At 40.3% G+C, this 18,431-nt stretch overlaps 1 protein-coding gene across 3 annotated transcripts in view; it reads right to left on the reverse strand.

Moving 5' to 3' along the window:
• Positions 1-18,431, reverse strand: part of SCAPER (S-phase cyclin A associated protein in the ER) — a 143,439-nt gene that overhangs the window by 38,883 nt on the left and 86,125 nt on the right. For all 3 annotated transcript variants that reach the window (XM_048955654.1, XM_048955655.1, XM_048955658.1), the window contains 2 exons: positions 12,731-12,846; positions 4,762-4,885 (listed from right to left, as the gene is read on the reverse strand). In XM_048955654.1, coding sequence (XP_048811611.1) covers positions 4,762-4,885; positions 12,731-12,846 — 240 coding nt within the window. The remainder of the gene's footprint in view (positions 1-4,761; positions 4,886-12,730; positions 12,847-18,431) is intronic.

Raw genomic sequence — 18,431 nt, forward strand, 5'->3', positions numbered from 1 at the left:
TAAAACCATTCTTACTAATTTGAAGAATAAATACATCTGACACTCTTAATACAATCTAACATTTCTCACAGAGCTGATTTTTCACTTTTCTTTTTCTGGGAAAAACGTGTAGGTGGATGAACACAAAGTGAGAACAAATGTGGTTTTTACCCAGTCTATGACATAGAGGAGGTGAAAGGGAACTGCTTTAAAGAAAATGGGTAAATTTGAATTTTGTTCCTACCTTATTTTCCTTTGGAGTGAACTCACTCAGTGACAAAAGATCAACTCTTTATTGTAGAAGTAATTAACAGAATAGTGTGAAAGCATGTTGAGATTTATGTACAACATTAACTGGGATGCTTGCAGAAGTGATGTACTGCTGCATGTTAATCATTATATCATGTAAGGGGGTAGGAAATCTTAAGATTTAATAGTATAATTGTGAAACCTTTCAAGCTCTGCCTTCTGTGTTTGATTACAACAGAAATTAATGGTGTTCATAAAAACCACTGTTTGTGGGGCATAGGCTTTGGATAAGCAAGCATTACAGAACTTCCTATTTTTATTTGTGAGGTCTAAGAGGCCTCATAGTTTAACTGTCAAAAACCTACAAGTAACATTACCTACCTAAAGCGACCTGTCAAGTGATTGGTATCGGAAATGTTTCAAGTACAAAGGAAGAAGAGGAAAAATGCCTTCAGTTATCTGACAGATCCAACATCTCATCACTATTTTAATGTTCATGATGACTGTCGATGCCAGACGTCATAAAAACTCTTACTTGCTTTAAAGCAGTTGTTGAACCAATATGGTCTAATGACCAGATTTCCAGCTCTGGCAGTCTCCATAAAAGCAGTCCAGTAGAGAATTCCCATTGTGTAAGGGAATCCCTTGCTTGTGTAGAGCTGCTGTAAGCTCTTCAGCTGCGCCCAGCATCTAGGATTTAATCCTGCAAGATGCTGAACAACGTGGCCCCAATCCAGTAAAGCACTTAGGCACACATTCAATATAGCTGAAAGTGCTATTCGGTTCTGACTCATGCCACTGCAAGTACCCCTGTGTATCAATGTGCATTTCTTTGTGCTAACAAAAATATACAGTTTCCAGTTAGCACCACAGAGCTACCACTGAAAACTCATTTGTGCTTTTATTTTTCTTGTAAAAAGTATAATCCTTCACAGCCACAAGATGCTTCAAATATTGAGCCATTAAACCTAAATGGAAAGATCTCCAGCCTTGTAAAACAATCCATTTCTAGTCATCACTGGGCTTGCTTCTAAAACACTCCGGAAAATGTATACCTTCAAGACAGTATTGAATATTGGATTTTCAGTGTAGCAACTACTGAACTAAAGAAATGGAACCTGCCCAGGAAGAAAAAAATATATATATATATTTTTTAATGTATGTAATTATTTCTTTTATCCTAGCCCTATTTTCAACTGCATGCTATGAGACTCATGCACTGGCTTCCCAACTGAAGCAAATGCACAGAAACCAAATTTTTGGTCTTTCCGAAGTTACATTATTAAAAGGACAGACAGATGTTGCTCTTTTTCACACTGCCAGCATTGTCTGAATTGCTTTAGAAACAGCCCAACATGCAGAGCTGGCATCCAGCTGAGGCACTTTTCTGACAACCTTGACACTGCTAGGTGCTGGTCCTTGGATCTCCAACAGAGGGACAAGAGGGTTTCTCAACCTCTAAGTGATCTGGCAGCTAGAAACCCTCCACACAGACAAAGAGAACTGTTGGTACCAGCGTGCCCAAGTGCTATGGAAACTGAATGGAAGTTCAGAATGGACTGGAAGGGTCGAGCAGCACATCTCAGTGCCTGGGAGTTCACAATTCTGGTCACAGTCAGAGCAAATGAACATGAAGTCAACTTATTTGCTGCAGAATACTAGAGGGAAATGTGCAAACGAAGAAATACAATAGAGCAATAAAACAATTAAAAACACCTTCATTTTCTCATTAGTATAGATTTGTATTACAGCTTAACTGATAACAACAGATATGCTAGGATGGAAAAGATCTGAGCGAGCCAACAATAACTTCTAAGCATTTTTACTGGCTAAGATGTTCTCAAAAGCTTCTGGGCATTTCCCTTTGATCTACCTGAGAGCACAGCTAACAAACAAACCGTCACATCTTTCATGGATCATCAGGAAACCATGAAAGTACAGGTATCTGAAATAGACAGAACCCCAAAATGCTTACTAAACCATCACTTACAGATGTATGTACAGAAACATACGGTTTATACAGATGGCTTTTCCAGATAGCAGCGTGGAGAAGAACTTGACTAGTAAAAAATCCAACCAAAATAAGAAGCTAACTGTACACAACTACAGTTCCACGTAACTGTTTGTCTCTGACAGAGTACAGTCTTCCAAAATACACAATTAGAAAAGGTTTTCATTACTTTGCAGCTATCATCTATGCTCAGGAGACAAGGAAGAGCAGAGATAGCAAGTCTGTAGAGAAGTGAAGTTACTTCTTGACCATCAGCCTCCCATGAATGTAGACAGGAAGGTTTGATGCAGTCGCCTTTCAAAGTTGGAGTCTGGCTGCTACTGACCTCGGTGGGCACTGACTTACACATTACCTGAGCTGATAAGAAGGCTCAGAAAGGCAAAATGATAAGTCATGTCTATAGAAGGTTTAGGAATGAGGTAAATTGCAGGAAGAAAGGTCTAATAGCTTTTAATAACTAGCTCGAGCAGGCTGGAGGTCACAAAAAAACCCAAAAATCAGCAAAAAACCCACCCCAAACCCACAAATCTCTACAGGTGATTCCTTACCAGTTGCCCAGCTCACACTGGGAGGAGAAAAAAAAGAACCAAAAATGAAACAAAACTAAAACCCCCCAACCTTCCCACAGGAATAAATATATATTACACTTCCATAAAGCAAGTGACCATCTTAAATTCAAATATTTGAAGTGGATAGCTTTGAGTTTTAGGTAAAATGAAGCTGACATTGCATCACATTTTGAGGTTTAAAAACAAAACTAAAATCTAATTATATTGCATCAAAGTGAGGTTGATATTTGCTGCATTTAAGAGTATTTTTAAAGCTTTTTCAAAACTCAAACCTTTCTGTACACAGCAAATGTTAGCACATATTCAATAATTGGTTGAAATCTTGCAGTTATATGTTTCTTTTGCTTGTTTGTTTGTTTTTTTACAGAGTGTTACTTGGGGTTTATTATGGGAATATACACAAGACAGGAAGCATAAGCATCACAAGCATCACACAGCTCACCAAAGCAGTTAAATTCTTTGGAGGGCTGGCCTTTATATGCTGGCATTCAGAGCCTGATCCAATTAAAAGAAGTGCTTTCCATGTGGCCTTTTTTCTTAGAAAAGGAAAACTGAAATTTGATCTGAGTTGGTGTATTTTTGAGAGAAGAATCAGGGTTAGGGAGGTAGTGCTGTACTTATTTATTTTTTACTTAAATACATATTTCATGGAATGATGATTTCTCAGTTCAAGGGCCAATTTTGCCTGAAGAGAACACAGAAGACTTTGTGCACAGGAAAGAAAAGTCCACTGTGGGTCAAGGGGAATTTTGTGCTTTAGTTCCAGTTTTGTTGCAATCCAACAGCAGTATTTGGCGGCAGGCTGAGAGTACATCTACACATTGTAAATTTCCTCCATGCAGTATTTCTGATCTCTAGGTGGCCGACAGCCTAAGAAATACCCACCGTATTCATTCAGAAGAGGTTCAGGCCATTTGCACAGAGCTGTGCCGATAAAAGGGAAGGTGTCTGGCATCAGAACGAATCTTGTCACTTGCAAAGTGCTGGAGGATTTCATCTCTTTGTAATTAAGCAGGGAGCCTGTGCTCTGGCTCGCCCTGCAGACAGCGAGCAGTGTTGTGACTGGCCCAGCACAATACATGCACCTTTCACTAAGTATATTTGAAATCTAATACCTGGAATCCTCTTGGAAAGATTTGGTGGAGAACAATGAGCTGGCAGCTACTTAGAGGACACCATACAGGTTGCATTCCTGTTTTCTTTGTTTGTGCCAAAGGCCTTTGGACCATCTTTTTTAAGTGTTCATCAGCAGTCCTATGGCTTGTTGAGTCTAACAGCGTCATTTGAATTATTTAAAGTACGTACATAACTTTTCAATTAACAAACTGCTTGGCTCATGAAAATACATACACACGATTTATAAGTAGAAAACCAGGACTAAATATCTTATGATGAGCAGGTCACTATGAATTAAAAATGAGTTTTCAAATAAAATATTTAATGACGTTTCAAATTAAATGAAACATTGGAAAATTAAAACCTTCACTGTCAGCGAGTCCTGCTATTGAAACACCTCTGCAAATGCAGTTAACAGCAACATACTGAACTGCGTTGTGCTTTCGATGCTGAAACACATAAGAGCACAGCAGACATGAACAACTCATAGCATTCTATACATTAGCCATTGCCACAGGCTGCATTAAAAAAGAAAGCCCCAGAATGGGTTAAGATTGACACACTGTACACTCTCCAGAGTTCCCAGTGCGTGTGCTTCTGCAGAATTCATTAGCAGCACAGAGTATATCCATTTGTATAGAAGTACAATACATGCAGTTTACCAAATACACACAACAGAAGAACCTTACTTTTCTAATTGGAGCTTTATGATCATAATGGTCCTTTTCAACACAGGCCATTCTATGAGTCTATGATCTCTTGGAGCTCTTACACTGCAAATGCTGTAATATGTTTGTGAAAGAGGACAAATTTCTACATTAAATGTATTTTACATACCGTAAACTGGTGCATCAACAAGTCCATTAAAAAGGTGATCTTGTTACTAAAAAGAATATAGGTGCAGTTTTCTGTACAGTTATTGCAGGTGAGTCCATAAGCGTTTACTGTACTGCAGAGAGACCTAAAAGATAGGAGGAGAGAAAGAAAAATAAATGGAAGAACATGACAAAACAATATTTCAGTAATTTACAATTGTTCGTCTAAACTTGAAACTGAATATTTAAATGAAATAAGGGAAAAAAATCACACCTTAAGTGTTATGCAGCCATATTTAGCAGAACTCCCACAGTGCGTGGCTACCGGACTCTTCTGTGTTCGTGGTTTACATCCTAATGACATGCCTTGGAACATACAGTTTGAAAAGCTTGAACTGCCTTGTGATATCTGTTAATTCTTTTTATTGAGAATAGCTATGCACGTGCATTCTCAGCAAATGCACACATGCATTGGTAGTACAAATCTAACACAAATTATGGCCGTGCTGCAAAGGCATAGCAGAGCTAAAGAAATTAGCTGATATGCTGTGTAATTGGGATAAGCAACATTCTCTTCTTCTAGCTTATTGGGAATTGGGGTACAAGGCCCCTCTTCTTAGCACAACCTTCAGGAGCAATTCATGGCATCCTGGGACCAGCTTTACAGAGAAGCATTTCTGCAGTACCTACGAACAAATGTAAGCAACAGGGAGCACTGAGTAGCTCAAACCAAGAAAGAAGATCTGAGCAGGTGAAACGCCTGTCCAAAAACTTCTACCGACATACTGTGAACTGCACAAGCTTTAAGCATCAGTGTGCAACTACAACAGCACTGTGTGATCTACACCTCTGGCTGCAGGAAGAGGTAGCAGGTTTGCCATAGAAAGAAGCCACTGCAAGCTCCAGGTACACCAGACACGTCCTGCTACTCCACCACATGTGGTATTTACATCTGCACAGAACCCCAGATCTCCCAGAACAGGACGTGTAGGGAAGCTGGGACCAGTCCTACAAAACACACTCAGAGACAAGAGGAATGTGACCAAGGATAACACTGTCCCAGAATAAACACAGAATCAATCTGTAGAACTCTGCTTCCCACAGAAGCAATCACTATTCTTATACAAATACGCACACGGACACACCACACAAAAGCATCATAAATATATACAATAATAAATAAAGATGGTTAGCAACTCGAGTTGTTTGTCTAAAGGAAACTGAAAAGTATCATCAGTATTCTGGCATCATCTTTTTCTCAGCTTGAGAAACAATTCTGGACTTAGAAACGCATTACCTCACTTGGTTTGATCTGTGAAAGTGCAAGGAACACCAACACCTCTCCTGTGTCAATATGCCAATTATCACCACATCACCAACTCCGTACGTTTTACTGTAGTGGTAATTAATTTTCCTGTTCTGTCTAATCAAATCAGTTACAATCTGCAGTTCACACGATATGAGCACAACATTAAACCATTATTTATTGATAAGAGTGGTTAATTTTTGCCCATTTCACCTGATTTTTACCCTACAATGACAGCATTCAAAAATTCAATTAGCACGCTTCATATGCTTTTTTTTTTTTTCAAACATATCTTATCCTAATTACATAAAGATATTTATTTTACCCTTCTCAACAATAGTGAAAAAACATTAATCGACTCATAGACTTTTTGTGGATGATTATTCCCTGGGTGGGTGAATGTTTGCATGGGGCAGAGAGAGATGAAAATACATCAGTGCACCAGTTGGGTTTTTTTTTTCTGAGTTAAAATGAAAGGTGCTGATTTTCTTTTCACCAGCTATTCTGATTTTAAAAAAATGATTAATTCAATTTAAATATAAACACTGCAGGATCAGGTGGGGCCTTGCAGGTTAACTCATCATTTCAGCAGGGCTGCAGGGTTTGTGACACGATGCAGCTAATTCACAACAACGTTTCTTGGTTAGATGGGATTTTCAGAACCGCAAGGACGAGCACTTATTTTCCATTTGAACACAGAAACTTCCCACTTACTGAAGAAAATCAACTGCGATAATGCATCGTGCTTTTGTATTTCCCAAATGAATCCTATGTCAGAAAAAGTATCTGAAATTTCAGAGGCTTAAATAATGGTTTTGAAAAGGTGCTTTAAGCAAATGGATGTCAAATTAATTTTTCACAACAATAAAGGAGGTTCTTTTAATTGTAACATAAGCTTGCTAACTGCGTTTCGTTTAAATGCATTCTGCTCATGGCACGTTCTGAACTATGACTCAGTTCCACTGTTTTCTCTAAATTCGGAATTGGAAGTGTCAGCACAGAAGCTGTCCCCAGGTGGTTTGCAGTGTTAAATGGCAGATTACAGGCAGCACAACTAATTTCTTTACTTTAATCTTATTAAGGGCACAACAGCTGTCAACTGTCACCATTTCTGCACAAGGCCTCCGAGACGAGCGCTGAGAGCTGCGAATGTCAAGCAAGAACTTTATTTAACCACCAGCTCAGCTCTCTGGGACGGACAACTGAAAAAGCAGCTCGGCTGTTTTTGCTTTTTTCCCTCTTCCTGTCTGAAGCTCTGATTGCTCCTCAGTACAAATCTCATATCCCAAGCGATGGGTACTGCAGCTGAAATGGAAGAGTGTGAGCTTCACGCACAACGCAGCTGTTTATCGATCACTGATGTTGCACTAAACTTTGTCCCTCACCCACAAATCAGCTTTACAGCCGTGTCAGACAGCATGCACGCTCCAACTGCATAATAAGTCTACCCTCTGATGTAGGGCTTTCCTCCTGAGTAAATCCAATTAGAGAAACACTCCTCCTTCTGGTACACAAACTTTGATCCAATAGAGAAATCTGTCTTAAAACTAGACAAAAAACGTGCATCTGTGTAATAAGTTCATTTGACATGAATACAAAGAAAGAGGACTCGTTTTACTCAATATCTTCAAGCTAGATTCCAACAGTTTGTGTGTACCTATGTGGATTTCATGTCTGCCAGTGCACCTTCACTTTCCCAAATGCACGCCATCATAAACAAGCTGACAAAGGCTACCTTTCATTCCAAACCCTGTTTGGAAAGGTTGCTGCCTGTTGAGGCAACAACGGTACCCAGCCACACAGAACTGAGCCACCCTCCTGCACCACTACACAAGGGTGAGGAGTCAGAACTTCTGCTTGAGAGAAATATCAGCACTCTGACTCTTCTCCTAACAAAGCAATCAGCTGAGAGCAGTGGAGGAGAGCTGCTGCTGAAAACCCGTGAGCAGAATGACTGCATGATGGTAAGAAGGGCAAAAGCTCACTTGATCTTGATTTTCAGTACGAATACAGACCATGAAAGCGGGGCCTCACGATCCAGGGTAAGAATTTGGATTGAAACAAAAATGAGTAAAAACTGAAGACAAAAAGCTCAGCTTTAGGTTGGTCCTTTACTCCTGGGGCCTATGATATCAAAAGGAACCCTCAAAAGCATTGGAGGTTCACAATCAGTAACTATTTTGTACGTATTTTACATTATTTGACGCTTCAGCTGCAATGTCTCATCACAATGAGCAGAGAAGGCAAAGCTCAGCAACAATTCTCCTTCAAGACACTTCCAAGAACTCATCAGATTTGTCCTGAAATGGTACTCTACTTGTGAAAAACAAAACCAACACCCTAAACAACTACAACTTAACTATCACACAAACAAGTAAAGGTCGAGCCATTCCTCTCCCCTAGTGTTTGTGTGACAGAATCTGAAAGACCTCCACAGAAATCCACCTGTGTTGGTTTATCAGTTACTTCACTGCAAGATTTGGATCTCAAGTAAAAATCTACCTAGCAGTTCACTACATTTGGCAATAAAGCTTGTTTCTGTATTGTGTGGTAGGACAATAATGTCTTGGTTTTGAGTGCTGCAAGTGGGACATCCAGCCCTGAGACAGACAGCAACAAGATACTGCAGAAAAGAGCCAGATGCTGCAGGTTTCAGATGCTGATCTTGCAGAGAGGTCCCTCTTCTGACTACATGTCCCTGTACTTTCAGTCTTCGGTGATTGTTTAGAGGGAATAACTGCAGGAGAAGATACAGAAGTGTGTTTTCCAGTTTGGGTTGAAAGATTTGTGAACAATTCAATAGAAAAGCAGGAGTAGTAAAACCACCAGTACAGGTTGGCTCCTTTAGCGAGTGTTCATAAAAGGAAAAATTACAAAGAACAAACCAGAAACAGTTCTCAGCTCAATACCTTCTTTTCTTGAAAAATCCCAACAAAATAACAACTGCTCGTGTCAAGGCCATCTATGGTACCATGCAGGTACCTTCTACCACAATAGCATCCACTTTAAACAAATACTAAGAGAAGCTGTATGCATAGAGAATATAATAAAGACAATTTCCATCATGTCTTAAATAGTAGACAGTCCCCCTTTGTTCATTAGGACAGCTACTAATTTGTATGTGAAGTGCTGGTTACCTAAGGAACTCAAAATACTTTGCAAGTGTGAATGAAGCAAATCCTACACAAAAATCCTTGTTTGTTGGCAGATTTGCTCCAATTGTCAAGGGCAGTAAGGAGGCACAACACAAAGGGGATGAGTTGCCCATAGTATATATGAAAGGCAATGCGGGGATGTGAATCGTGTTCTGGTTTTGATCTTAAGTCATGAAATTGCTTTATGGAGTTCCTACTTGCTTTTCCATACAAGCATAAGGAAAATACCATAAAACTCTGAAACCACTTGAAATTCTGCTGAGCATGCTGAACGTGAGCAAACTCAGGAAGATTACAAAATGCTGCTTTAAGAAATAAGGCAGCTGAACACTAATTTGTATGTTAACATCAGTAATAAAATCAACTGTAATCCATTGCTTTCCCTTTTCTTTCTTCGGTGCTTTATTTGAAGGGAGGAATACTGTTGGGACACCACATGCATTATCTGTCTCATAAATGTCACATCTTTTCACGGCATTTGCTGCCCTGCTAAGTCTAACTACCAATCTGGACAGGGGTACAAAACAACAGGCATATTGTTAAATCTTTGATAATAAAGCTTTATCCTGTAGACATGGGATTAAAGTTCTGAGCTGCACCATACTGCCAGGATTTTGGAGAAAGAGAGATGTAGATAATAGCCCATGTAATCTCCTCACCTACTTGTAAATAGCTTAACCTCAGCACAAAAAAACAGACACGTTCCCAGTTTGAGTACCAATGGTTAAATGTACATGAGCATGCAAACAATCGTAAGGCCAGCAGCGTCCTTCAGCAGAGCATAGCTGGCCAAAGGAAGACAGGAAGGCAATTAATGAAAGGTCTTAATTTAACTTGCCTCCACAGGGCTTTGCTTCACCTCTACGCAGAAATAACTGCTGCTTCATTTCATTCAAAATATGTTTTTCTATATGAGAAAGAACATCACTGAAATCAACCACAGAGGGTCTGCACTATGTGCAGCAACACCAAATTCGCTGTGACGCCCCCAGCATACGTTATGCTTTCCAACTCAGTTTTTAATGTATGTAAAAAAATAAGTCTTTGCTAAAATAGTTTATCCTTGGAAACAACATGGAGTATCTTACTGCTATTTTGCAGCATGTCATCTTGAGAAGCAGTAATGATAGAATGCAGTAGAAGTCTAGCAAATATGAGCAGCAATCACATGAGTGGGAAAGTTTACTAGCGGTGATTAGGCCCACAAAAGCATGAATCACACACGGCATGATGACTGAGAACAGGTTTTGCTGAAGAATTAAGATGCCCTGAAATCCTATTAGTAACTTTGAAAACTTTGATTTCCTTGTCATTTAACCATTTTCACCCTATTGTTAGGGCAGCACAAGGAGATGAATAGCAACAGACCTTTGCATTTAATAGTAAGCTCTACAATACACATTAAGTACAACATTAAAATCCCTCGCACGGGGAATTGGATTGACTCTGACTTCAGCAACTGTTTCTTGGAAGAAACGTCACCCACTGAAAAATTATGATCATAGCTAAAAGTGTGCTGCACTGCATATAGAAGCCCAAACAGTAGGCTAGCTGTACCTATATAAACCTCTCCCATATGTTTGTTAACATAGAAACAGCTGAAGTTTGACACCGTGGCTTAGTGTTCTGTTATGAAAACTGTATCTGGAAAAGTTAAGTCTGCTCCTTTTATTCACGTGTCAAAGGCACAACAGGCAAGTTCCAAGTGCCATTGATGTAACAGTCTGAATAAAATCTGCCACACGTCTAGCTACTTCATCTACAACTCTGCCAACAGAGAAACAAAAACGTCCCAACTAAAAAAACCAAAAACTAATAACTAGCAATCCTCATTCACAACCAAGCCTGTGGGCTGAAAGACCCAGCTGGTGAGTGGGCTTTGTGCTCCTGGCCTCAGCAGCAGTGGCACTGACTTAAAACGTGGATGGAGAAGGGAACAAGGCTGCTAATGGGTTTTGCAGCTACAACCTTGAGAGCTGGAAGCTCTCTTTGAGTACCAACACAACGTATGAAGATAATCTAGAGATGGAAGCTGGCTCCTTGTAACATAAGAGATAGCACAAGTTTTAGGAGGTCACCAGAGAGGTCTCTGCAATTTGTGTTTTGTTTTGTTTATTTTTAATTTGTTACATATTCTAGGAACCTCAAAAAACAGCACACTTGTTGTGCTTAATGAAAAGGTAAAATTTTTCTTCATTTCTCCAAGTGCTTTAGTCATTCACACTGACAAACAAGGCATTAAACTGGAAGGATGCTGTCTGAACATTTAACTTACTCCCAGCAGCGAGTGGAACTTTGAAAGCGTTTTCCAATCGTTCATAAAAGGCAGGCTTTGTATCTGAGTCATGAATGGAGCAAAGCAAAGGTGCTCCACAGCCTTGAGAAAGCAGGAAATGGAATATAACAGCATTAGCTCTACTACTTTCCTTCTTTAGGAAACAGAAGTCAATTTAACCTCATGTTGTGCTTGTTCCTATATAATATCTGTAAGGAAATTATAGCTTTTTTTTTGTATGCTCTTCTGTAGCAGGAATGAATGAAACCATATCAACTGCATTCCCCAAATGCAAGCAGTTCTGCTTAAAGCAATTTTATTTCTGTTTGCAGTAAATTTCACACTAGAGCTTAACAGAATACATTGTTAACTGAAAATACAGCATGCCCCACTGTAAGTAAACAGTGATCTTAATTTGAGGTCTAAGCTCTGGCACAAGATCATCATTTGGTAGTCCTCCAAGTCACAAACACTTTGGTTGAGAGGTCAGTACAATTACACTGTTTTTTAAATGCTTCCTTACAGATTGAGTATTATTTTTCATTCTCCCAGCCGCTGCTGAGCACTGTAACATCAACTCAGGATCAGAGGAACTGGGTGGACTTAGAGGAAGTGCATTCTGCATGAACTACAGGGAATGGAGGAATTTTACTCTTTTCAAAGAGCAAAGTTAGGATATTAAAAGCACATTTTTTTCCTAGGTGCTCTTTCCTAGCACTTCATATCTGGTCCATAATATATTAATGGTCATTAAAGATCCAAAACCACACAACGCAGCGCTTACATTCAAATCATTAGAATATCAACTTAAATCTACAAAGGAATTACAACAATAGCACACAGCAGAACATTCTAGACTCGGTCGCTCTTGTACAAAAAGCATCCTTAGCTTTTTTATAGCACAAATGGAATTTTTAGGGATTAGACATTTCAACCCTTCTACTCTTACGTGCTATGAAGAGTAATTCCTCTAATCCACAAGAATTTGGATTTACTTGTTTGTAGGAGCCCTTTCAGCTAGCACTATCTCAAAGCAACTGCTTCACTTTAAAAGTCTCACAGTAAGGGAATGAGAAGCCCTGGACTGAAAACTAGAGGTTGAATGGAAATGACTTTCACCTTTCATGGCAGCACAAAATAGAGCGTGACTTTTTTTTCCTTCAACACTGTAAGAAGGAAGCAGAAGCAGTGAAGCAGATGTTAAATGAATATTCCAGTGATACTAAATGACAACGGAAGGACCAATCATACTTACTTAAAAGGAATCCGTGAAGCTGTGTTCAGATTGGTGGGAGCAGTCATTGCTTGAAGAATGTGCTCCAAGGCAGTCAGTCCTCCTGCAGCCCGAAACGCTACCTGGTCTGCTGTGTTCTGCAGAAACAAAATCACAGCAGAGAACCCACAGAAACATTCAGAAAATTCGTGCATAAGCCAGGTGCCTGGAAGACAACCGCCCTGAGATGTTGTGTCAACACAGGAAATGTTTAATACATGCATTTATCATGATGAACACCTCTGAAAAAGGGCAGTGAGATGCCAGTACACGAAGAAGAACGTTTTTCAGAAGGCACAGGAGCAGAAATTCTCATGTTATGGTCTCAAAGGCAATACAAACGTACCACATGCTATTATTTGGGTAACATCTATAGACTAATACCATAATGCTTTCCATAACACCATAAACATTTTCCATAAGAACATACTGTTGTAGGGATTTCACAGAAGCCAATCTTTACCTATTGCTGTTACCTTTGTAGTTCTACTCCAATGCTTTTTTAAAGGATTAAGCAAACACGGACCATCTCTAGATGGGTATTTCCTCTTTCTTACATGCTTTTCCAAAAGGAAACTACCTCCAGGCTCGTTCCTTGACGTGGTTTATGTACGCATAAAATTGCTTATGCAGATCACTTTAAAACACGAGTGCCATCATTATGCTGATGAAATCCAGTTACGTATTTCAAAGCATGGGAACCCCACAAATTCAGTCCCTTGTCTGGAAGAAAGCCTGGCAGCATCACCAGGCAGAGTGCCAGTTACTAGAAATGCTCTCTGACAGATGCTGCTGAGGATACGAGCTGGTTAGCTCTTCTGCCTTCTCAAATTAATTACTTGGAGTTTGGGAATCAGGTTTAAAAAAAAAAACAACATCATTTTGGTAATGCTTCAGTTATGGGAAACTACCTAAGATTGAAGATGTCACTTGACTGGTGCAGGTTCTCTCTTCTTTTTCCCGTCAGGCGCTTAGCAAGTAACAGCAACTCAAAATTATTACCCTCCCAGATCTTTTGTCACATTCACTGCTTGCACCTTATTGAAAATGCACCCAAATTAATCAATGCTCTTGGATTTGAAGTATCACATTTGCTTTTGGTTTGTTCTGCATTCATCATGCTATTGGTGTTGCTTTTAAACAGATTCCTTGAAAACTAATTCTGTACGTAGTCCTAGCATTACAGATCAGCTTCTTATTCTAGGGGTCCCCTTTGTGCTTCCACTTAACAGGATTTCACACCAAAATGCCATTTTGCCATCATTGTTACAGTCCGTATGCTCATCTGCTGCTGTGTTACCTTGTATTACCACTGACCTGTATGATAAAATACAACACTGTGTCTGTGTTTGCATGCAAGACCTACTGGAATCATTACAGCTTTCACTTTTGTAGCTCCAAAGGCACGGAGCAGATCAAGCACCATCTCAGTATGAAAAATGACAGACCCTGTTGGGAGACAACATTAAGTCCCCCTATTAGGGAAGAGCACAAACCAGTATGGCACACCTCTGCTGCCTGAAAGAATGCTCCAGTCTACTAACTTCACCTCTGGAATTACTTAGCTAGACGCTCAGGAAAACTGTCTCAATTTCACTAAAGAAACAGCTCTTTGAGAATGCCTGCATACTTCTGTGGGAGGTTTATTTAGCAAAACAATCAATGCAATGGGGCTCATGTTTGTTGAACAGAAGAAAACCCCACGTGTTTGGTGATTTTTAACAGTGGAACTTTTTGGCCTTGCATATTTTCAGAAATACAACAATCTCTAAAACCATTTTCACACATCTCAATCATAGGTACAGAAGGATGCCAAAGCTCTCATGCTGCCCAATAATATGCAGGACATGAGGCAGAAAAATCACATGGAAAAATTATTATTGCTGTCATTCAGGCATTTCTTAACAGAAAGAGGAAGAGGCACAAAAGATGCCACCTAAATTTGTCTTACACATTACAGAAATACCAACAGAGATGAGGCCTTCAGAACCAATGATGTAGCACTCAAAACTAATGTAAGAAAAAGAAATCTTGTTTTCCCTGCATTTCAGAAGTCTCTATCAGTGAGAAATGCAGCAGCCTGGTTTGTACAGGAAGAACGGTGACACAGCTGAAGTGATGGTAAGTATGAATCTGTAATTTTTTGGATCATTACGCACTTGTCATTTAAAGCACGTGGCTACCAGCTTTGACACGGCAGCATACTCATCATGCATCTCTTCAGCAGAACACGTGCACACTAATGCACAGGTGGCAAACTGAACAGAAATGACCATAAACACGATGTAACAATCTTTAGGACTAACTAATAACTGAGCATTTCAGCAAACTTCTAAAATTCATCTTTGTTTTTTAATGTTGTCAGACAATCAGGAAAGCTCCCTGCATAACAAGCGAGCATGGCTGACTTATTTTCCTACCTGTTACAACACCTTAATGGATTTGAATTCCTCTTCTGCTCTCCTATGGCTTGAGTGACAACTGACTAATAGGATTACAGGCTCCGTTCCAATAATACAGCTCAGCAACATGCCAGCGAAAAATGACAGCCTAAACCTGAATTACATGGCCTGGGAATCCATCCAATTATTAACTAAAGTAACTGTTATTACCTAACCTAATCAAAGGAGAAGCAGCTGTTAATCTTTGGTGGCCTGCAGTGTAGCAGCGGTCAGGCTGGATGAACCGTCTTTGTACTTGACTCCTCTACAGACAATAATTATGTCCTTTGTGATCACGAAGGAAGGGCTTCCTAACCTTTCAGACACAGGCAGCAGATGGGGAACAACTAACTGTGTTCATTAGCAAGACAGGGCAGATTTTATCAGGGTTTGGCATCTGTGGCACCTTTGGAAACACCACTTACCCAATGATACTGGCAGGTCTGGCAAATTCAGAAACGAGCAGGCTAAATACAAAGTTCAGAATAACAACTTCATCTTGTTGTCTAACATTTGGTAAAGAAAAATAAACACAGCTAAACCAAGCTGTTGACATACGCTCCTCGTCACACCCAACCACCCTGCTCAGATACACAACATAGAGATACGCAACAGGGCCAAGTGACTCGTGCTGGTACGTTGCTGGGTTTGGCCTCACACATCAAAGAAGCTAGATATATAAACAGCATGGCTGTGAAACAAAATCAAAATGGGAGAGATCTCTGAGTTACTTACAAAAGCAGGCAGGCTGACTGACATACAGGGAGCATCATTCACCAACACCTGTTGATGCCTACATACATACACTCCCCTGCTCCTGCTTTGCACGGGCTGCTGGGCAAACAGGGAAGTTTGTCAAGGAAGCCTGGAGGTCAGAGCAACCTGCCTCAGCGTGAGACACTGCTGAAGCACAAGTCAGTGCATGGCAGGGAAAGCAAAAACACAACTGCATCTCAGGATAGAAGCACCTGAAGGGAAGGATGGTTTCTCACACACACAGAAGCTGAGAAGGCATGAATTCAGGTAAGAAGATGATTTTTTTAATGCCAAGAGTAATTAATGACTACCATAATATACTAAGGATATAGTCGACACTCAATCATTTGAAGTTTTTAAATCAAACCTGATTATCTCCTAGAAAAATATGATCCTAGTTAGATTGTAATTTATTAATTTGGTGCAAGAGTTATTGGGTGAAATCCAATGTCCTGCACCAAAGTACTCACTTCCATACATTTCTCCTGTTAAAGCACTCCTACTATTTAATACATAGAGGAGAATCAGAAATAGTGAAGAGCTTTAATGATTTCATGTCAGCTTTAACATCTCTGTTCTATGTAACTGCAGCACTTCACAGTTTGAACAGCAGCACTTGCATGTGAAACCATCCCGAACTAACTACAAAAACGCTGCTGTGCAAACCAACTCCTCTTAGACGAACCTCCACAATCAATATTCTAACAGGGATTAATACTTTCCTTCCCCAGCTGTAAGAACGTGTTCTGCCAGTCTGACCAGCTAGGTTTGAATGCAAAGCTGAATGGACAAAATGGAAAAGCCTTTTAAAGAGAGACATCATGAGCTAAAATTGTTAGTTAGGAAGTATTTCTGAATCAGACCGAAACCCTTTGATACTTTCTCACTTCTATTTCTGAAAGAACACACTGAACTTGTGTGATTATTCTGCACTTGTTGAACTGTTCACTCAAGGGAGAAGTAATAACTAATTAGTAAAATATAATTGAAATCCATCTTCAGTACACTCTTTCCTTTTATCTAGTGTTTGAAGATTCTATCTAAAACGCCAGAGGCTAAGAAATGCAGTTCAAAGCTGCCTTCGAAAAATAAACTTGACAACTGAAACTTGGGCTGGATATCCCCTCTTTTTTTCTCCTTCCCTTCATATAAATACCTAACATGCACATACAGAATCACCAATCATATGATGATATGAATGTAAGTATACACTCTCGTACTTGTCCTCCAGACACAAAAAATGGTGCACAATCACTGGAGATAAACAGTTTTGTTCCCTGCATTACTTCTCTCTTGTGAACTTAATACTATAATAATACCCCATTTCTCTTGAAAACGTGGTTTTTCAACCAAGTGACTCTACCTACAACAGAGTATCAAACACTGTACATCAGTGGGAAAATGCTGCCAGACAAACCAGGTGCAGGGTTCAAGTACGAGTGGCTTAGTGTCATTTGCACACTGCTGGGGAGCAGCATTCAATCACATTAAGGACAAATCTATTGTGCATTTGTACCAACTCCTCCCTACGTGTTATGAATTGCCTACATGTTAAGGGATTTGAGCTCTTCAGGTAACACCAAGCAAGGCCACAGTAAGGATGGCTTGAGTAATGCTCCTTCATACCTTACCTCACAAAGCTAAGCTGATTCTGAAGCCTTACAGATGAGGCAGCTCCTCTGGTTTCTGTGTTTACATTCCATACAAACCGAACACAGTGGTTTCATCCAGGTAAGGATGCTCACCTACCCCCTGCCTGAGATGATAGGTAGACAAATGGGTGGTGCTTTGCGGAAGGGGTTTTGCTCCCTGCATGATGCTCAGCACTTGCACACTTCCCTGTAGAACTTACCCTCCACTCTCTAAGCCTTTTTTTTTCCTTTCCATTAATAAGTTATATTACCTGCATATACCTTGCATATATTTAGAATAATAAAATGGCTTAGGGTGGAGGGGACCTTAAAGGATCATCTAGTTCCAACCCCCGTCATGGACTGGGCTGCCAGCTACCAGATCAGGCTGCCCAGGATCCCATCCAACCTGGCCTCCAAGGATGGGACATTCACAGCCTCTCTGGGCAGCCTGTGCCAGAGCCTTATCAACCTCTGAGTAAAATATTTCTTCCTAATATAAATCTCTTTGTAGCCAATCCCCCTTGTCCTATCGCTGTCAGACAGCGTAAAAAGTCAGTCTTTCTGCTGCTTGTAAGCTCCCTCCAAGTACTGGAAGGCCACAGTGAGGTCTGCCTGGAGCCTTCTCTTCTCCAAGCTAAACAGGTCCAGCTCCCTCAGCCTTTCCACATAGCTCCAGCCCTCTGAGCATCCTTGTGGTCCTCCTCTGGACCCATTCCAACAGCTCCACATTGTCCTTGAGCTGTGGGCCCCAGGCCTGGACACAGAATTCCAGATGGGGCCTCACAAGGGCAGAGCAGAGGGGGGACAATCACCTCCCTCTCCCTGCTGCCACCCCTGTGTTGATGCAGCCAG

The sequence above is a fragment of the Lagopus muta genome, chromosome 10 (assembly GCF_023343835.1).
Source record: "Lagopus muta isolate bLagMut1 chromosome 10, bLagMut1 primary, whole genome shotgun sequence".
Classification (NCBI taxonomy): domain Eukaryota; kingdom Metazoa; phylum Chordata; class Aves; order Galliformes; family Phasianidae; genus Lagopus; species Lagopus muta.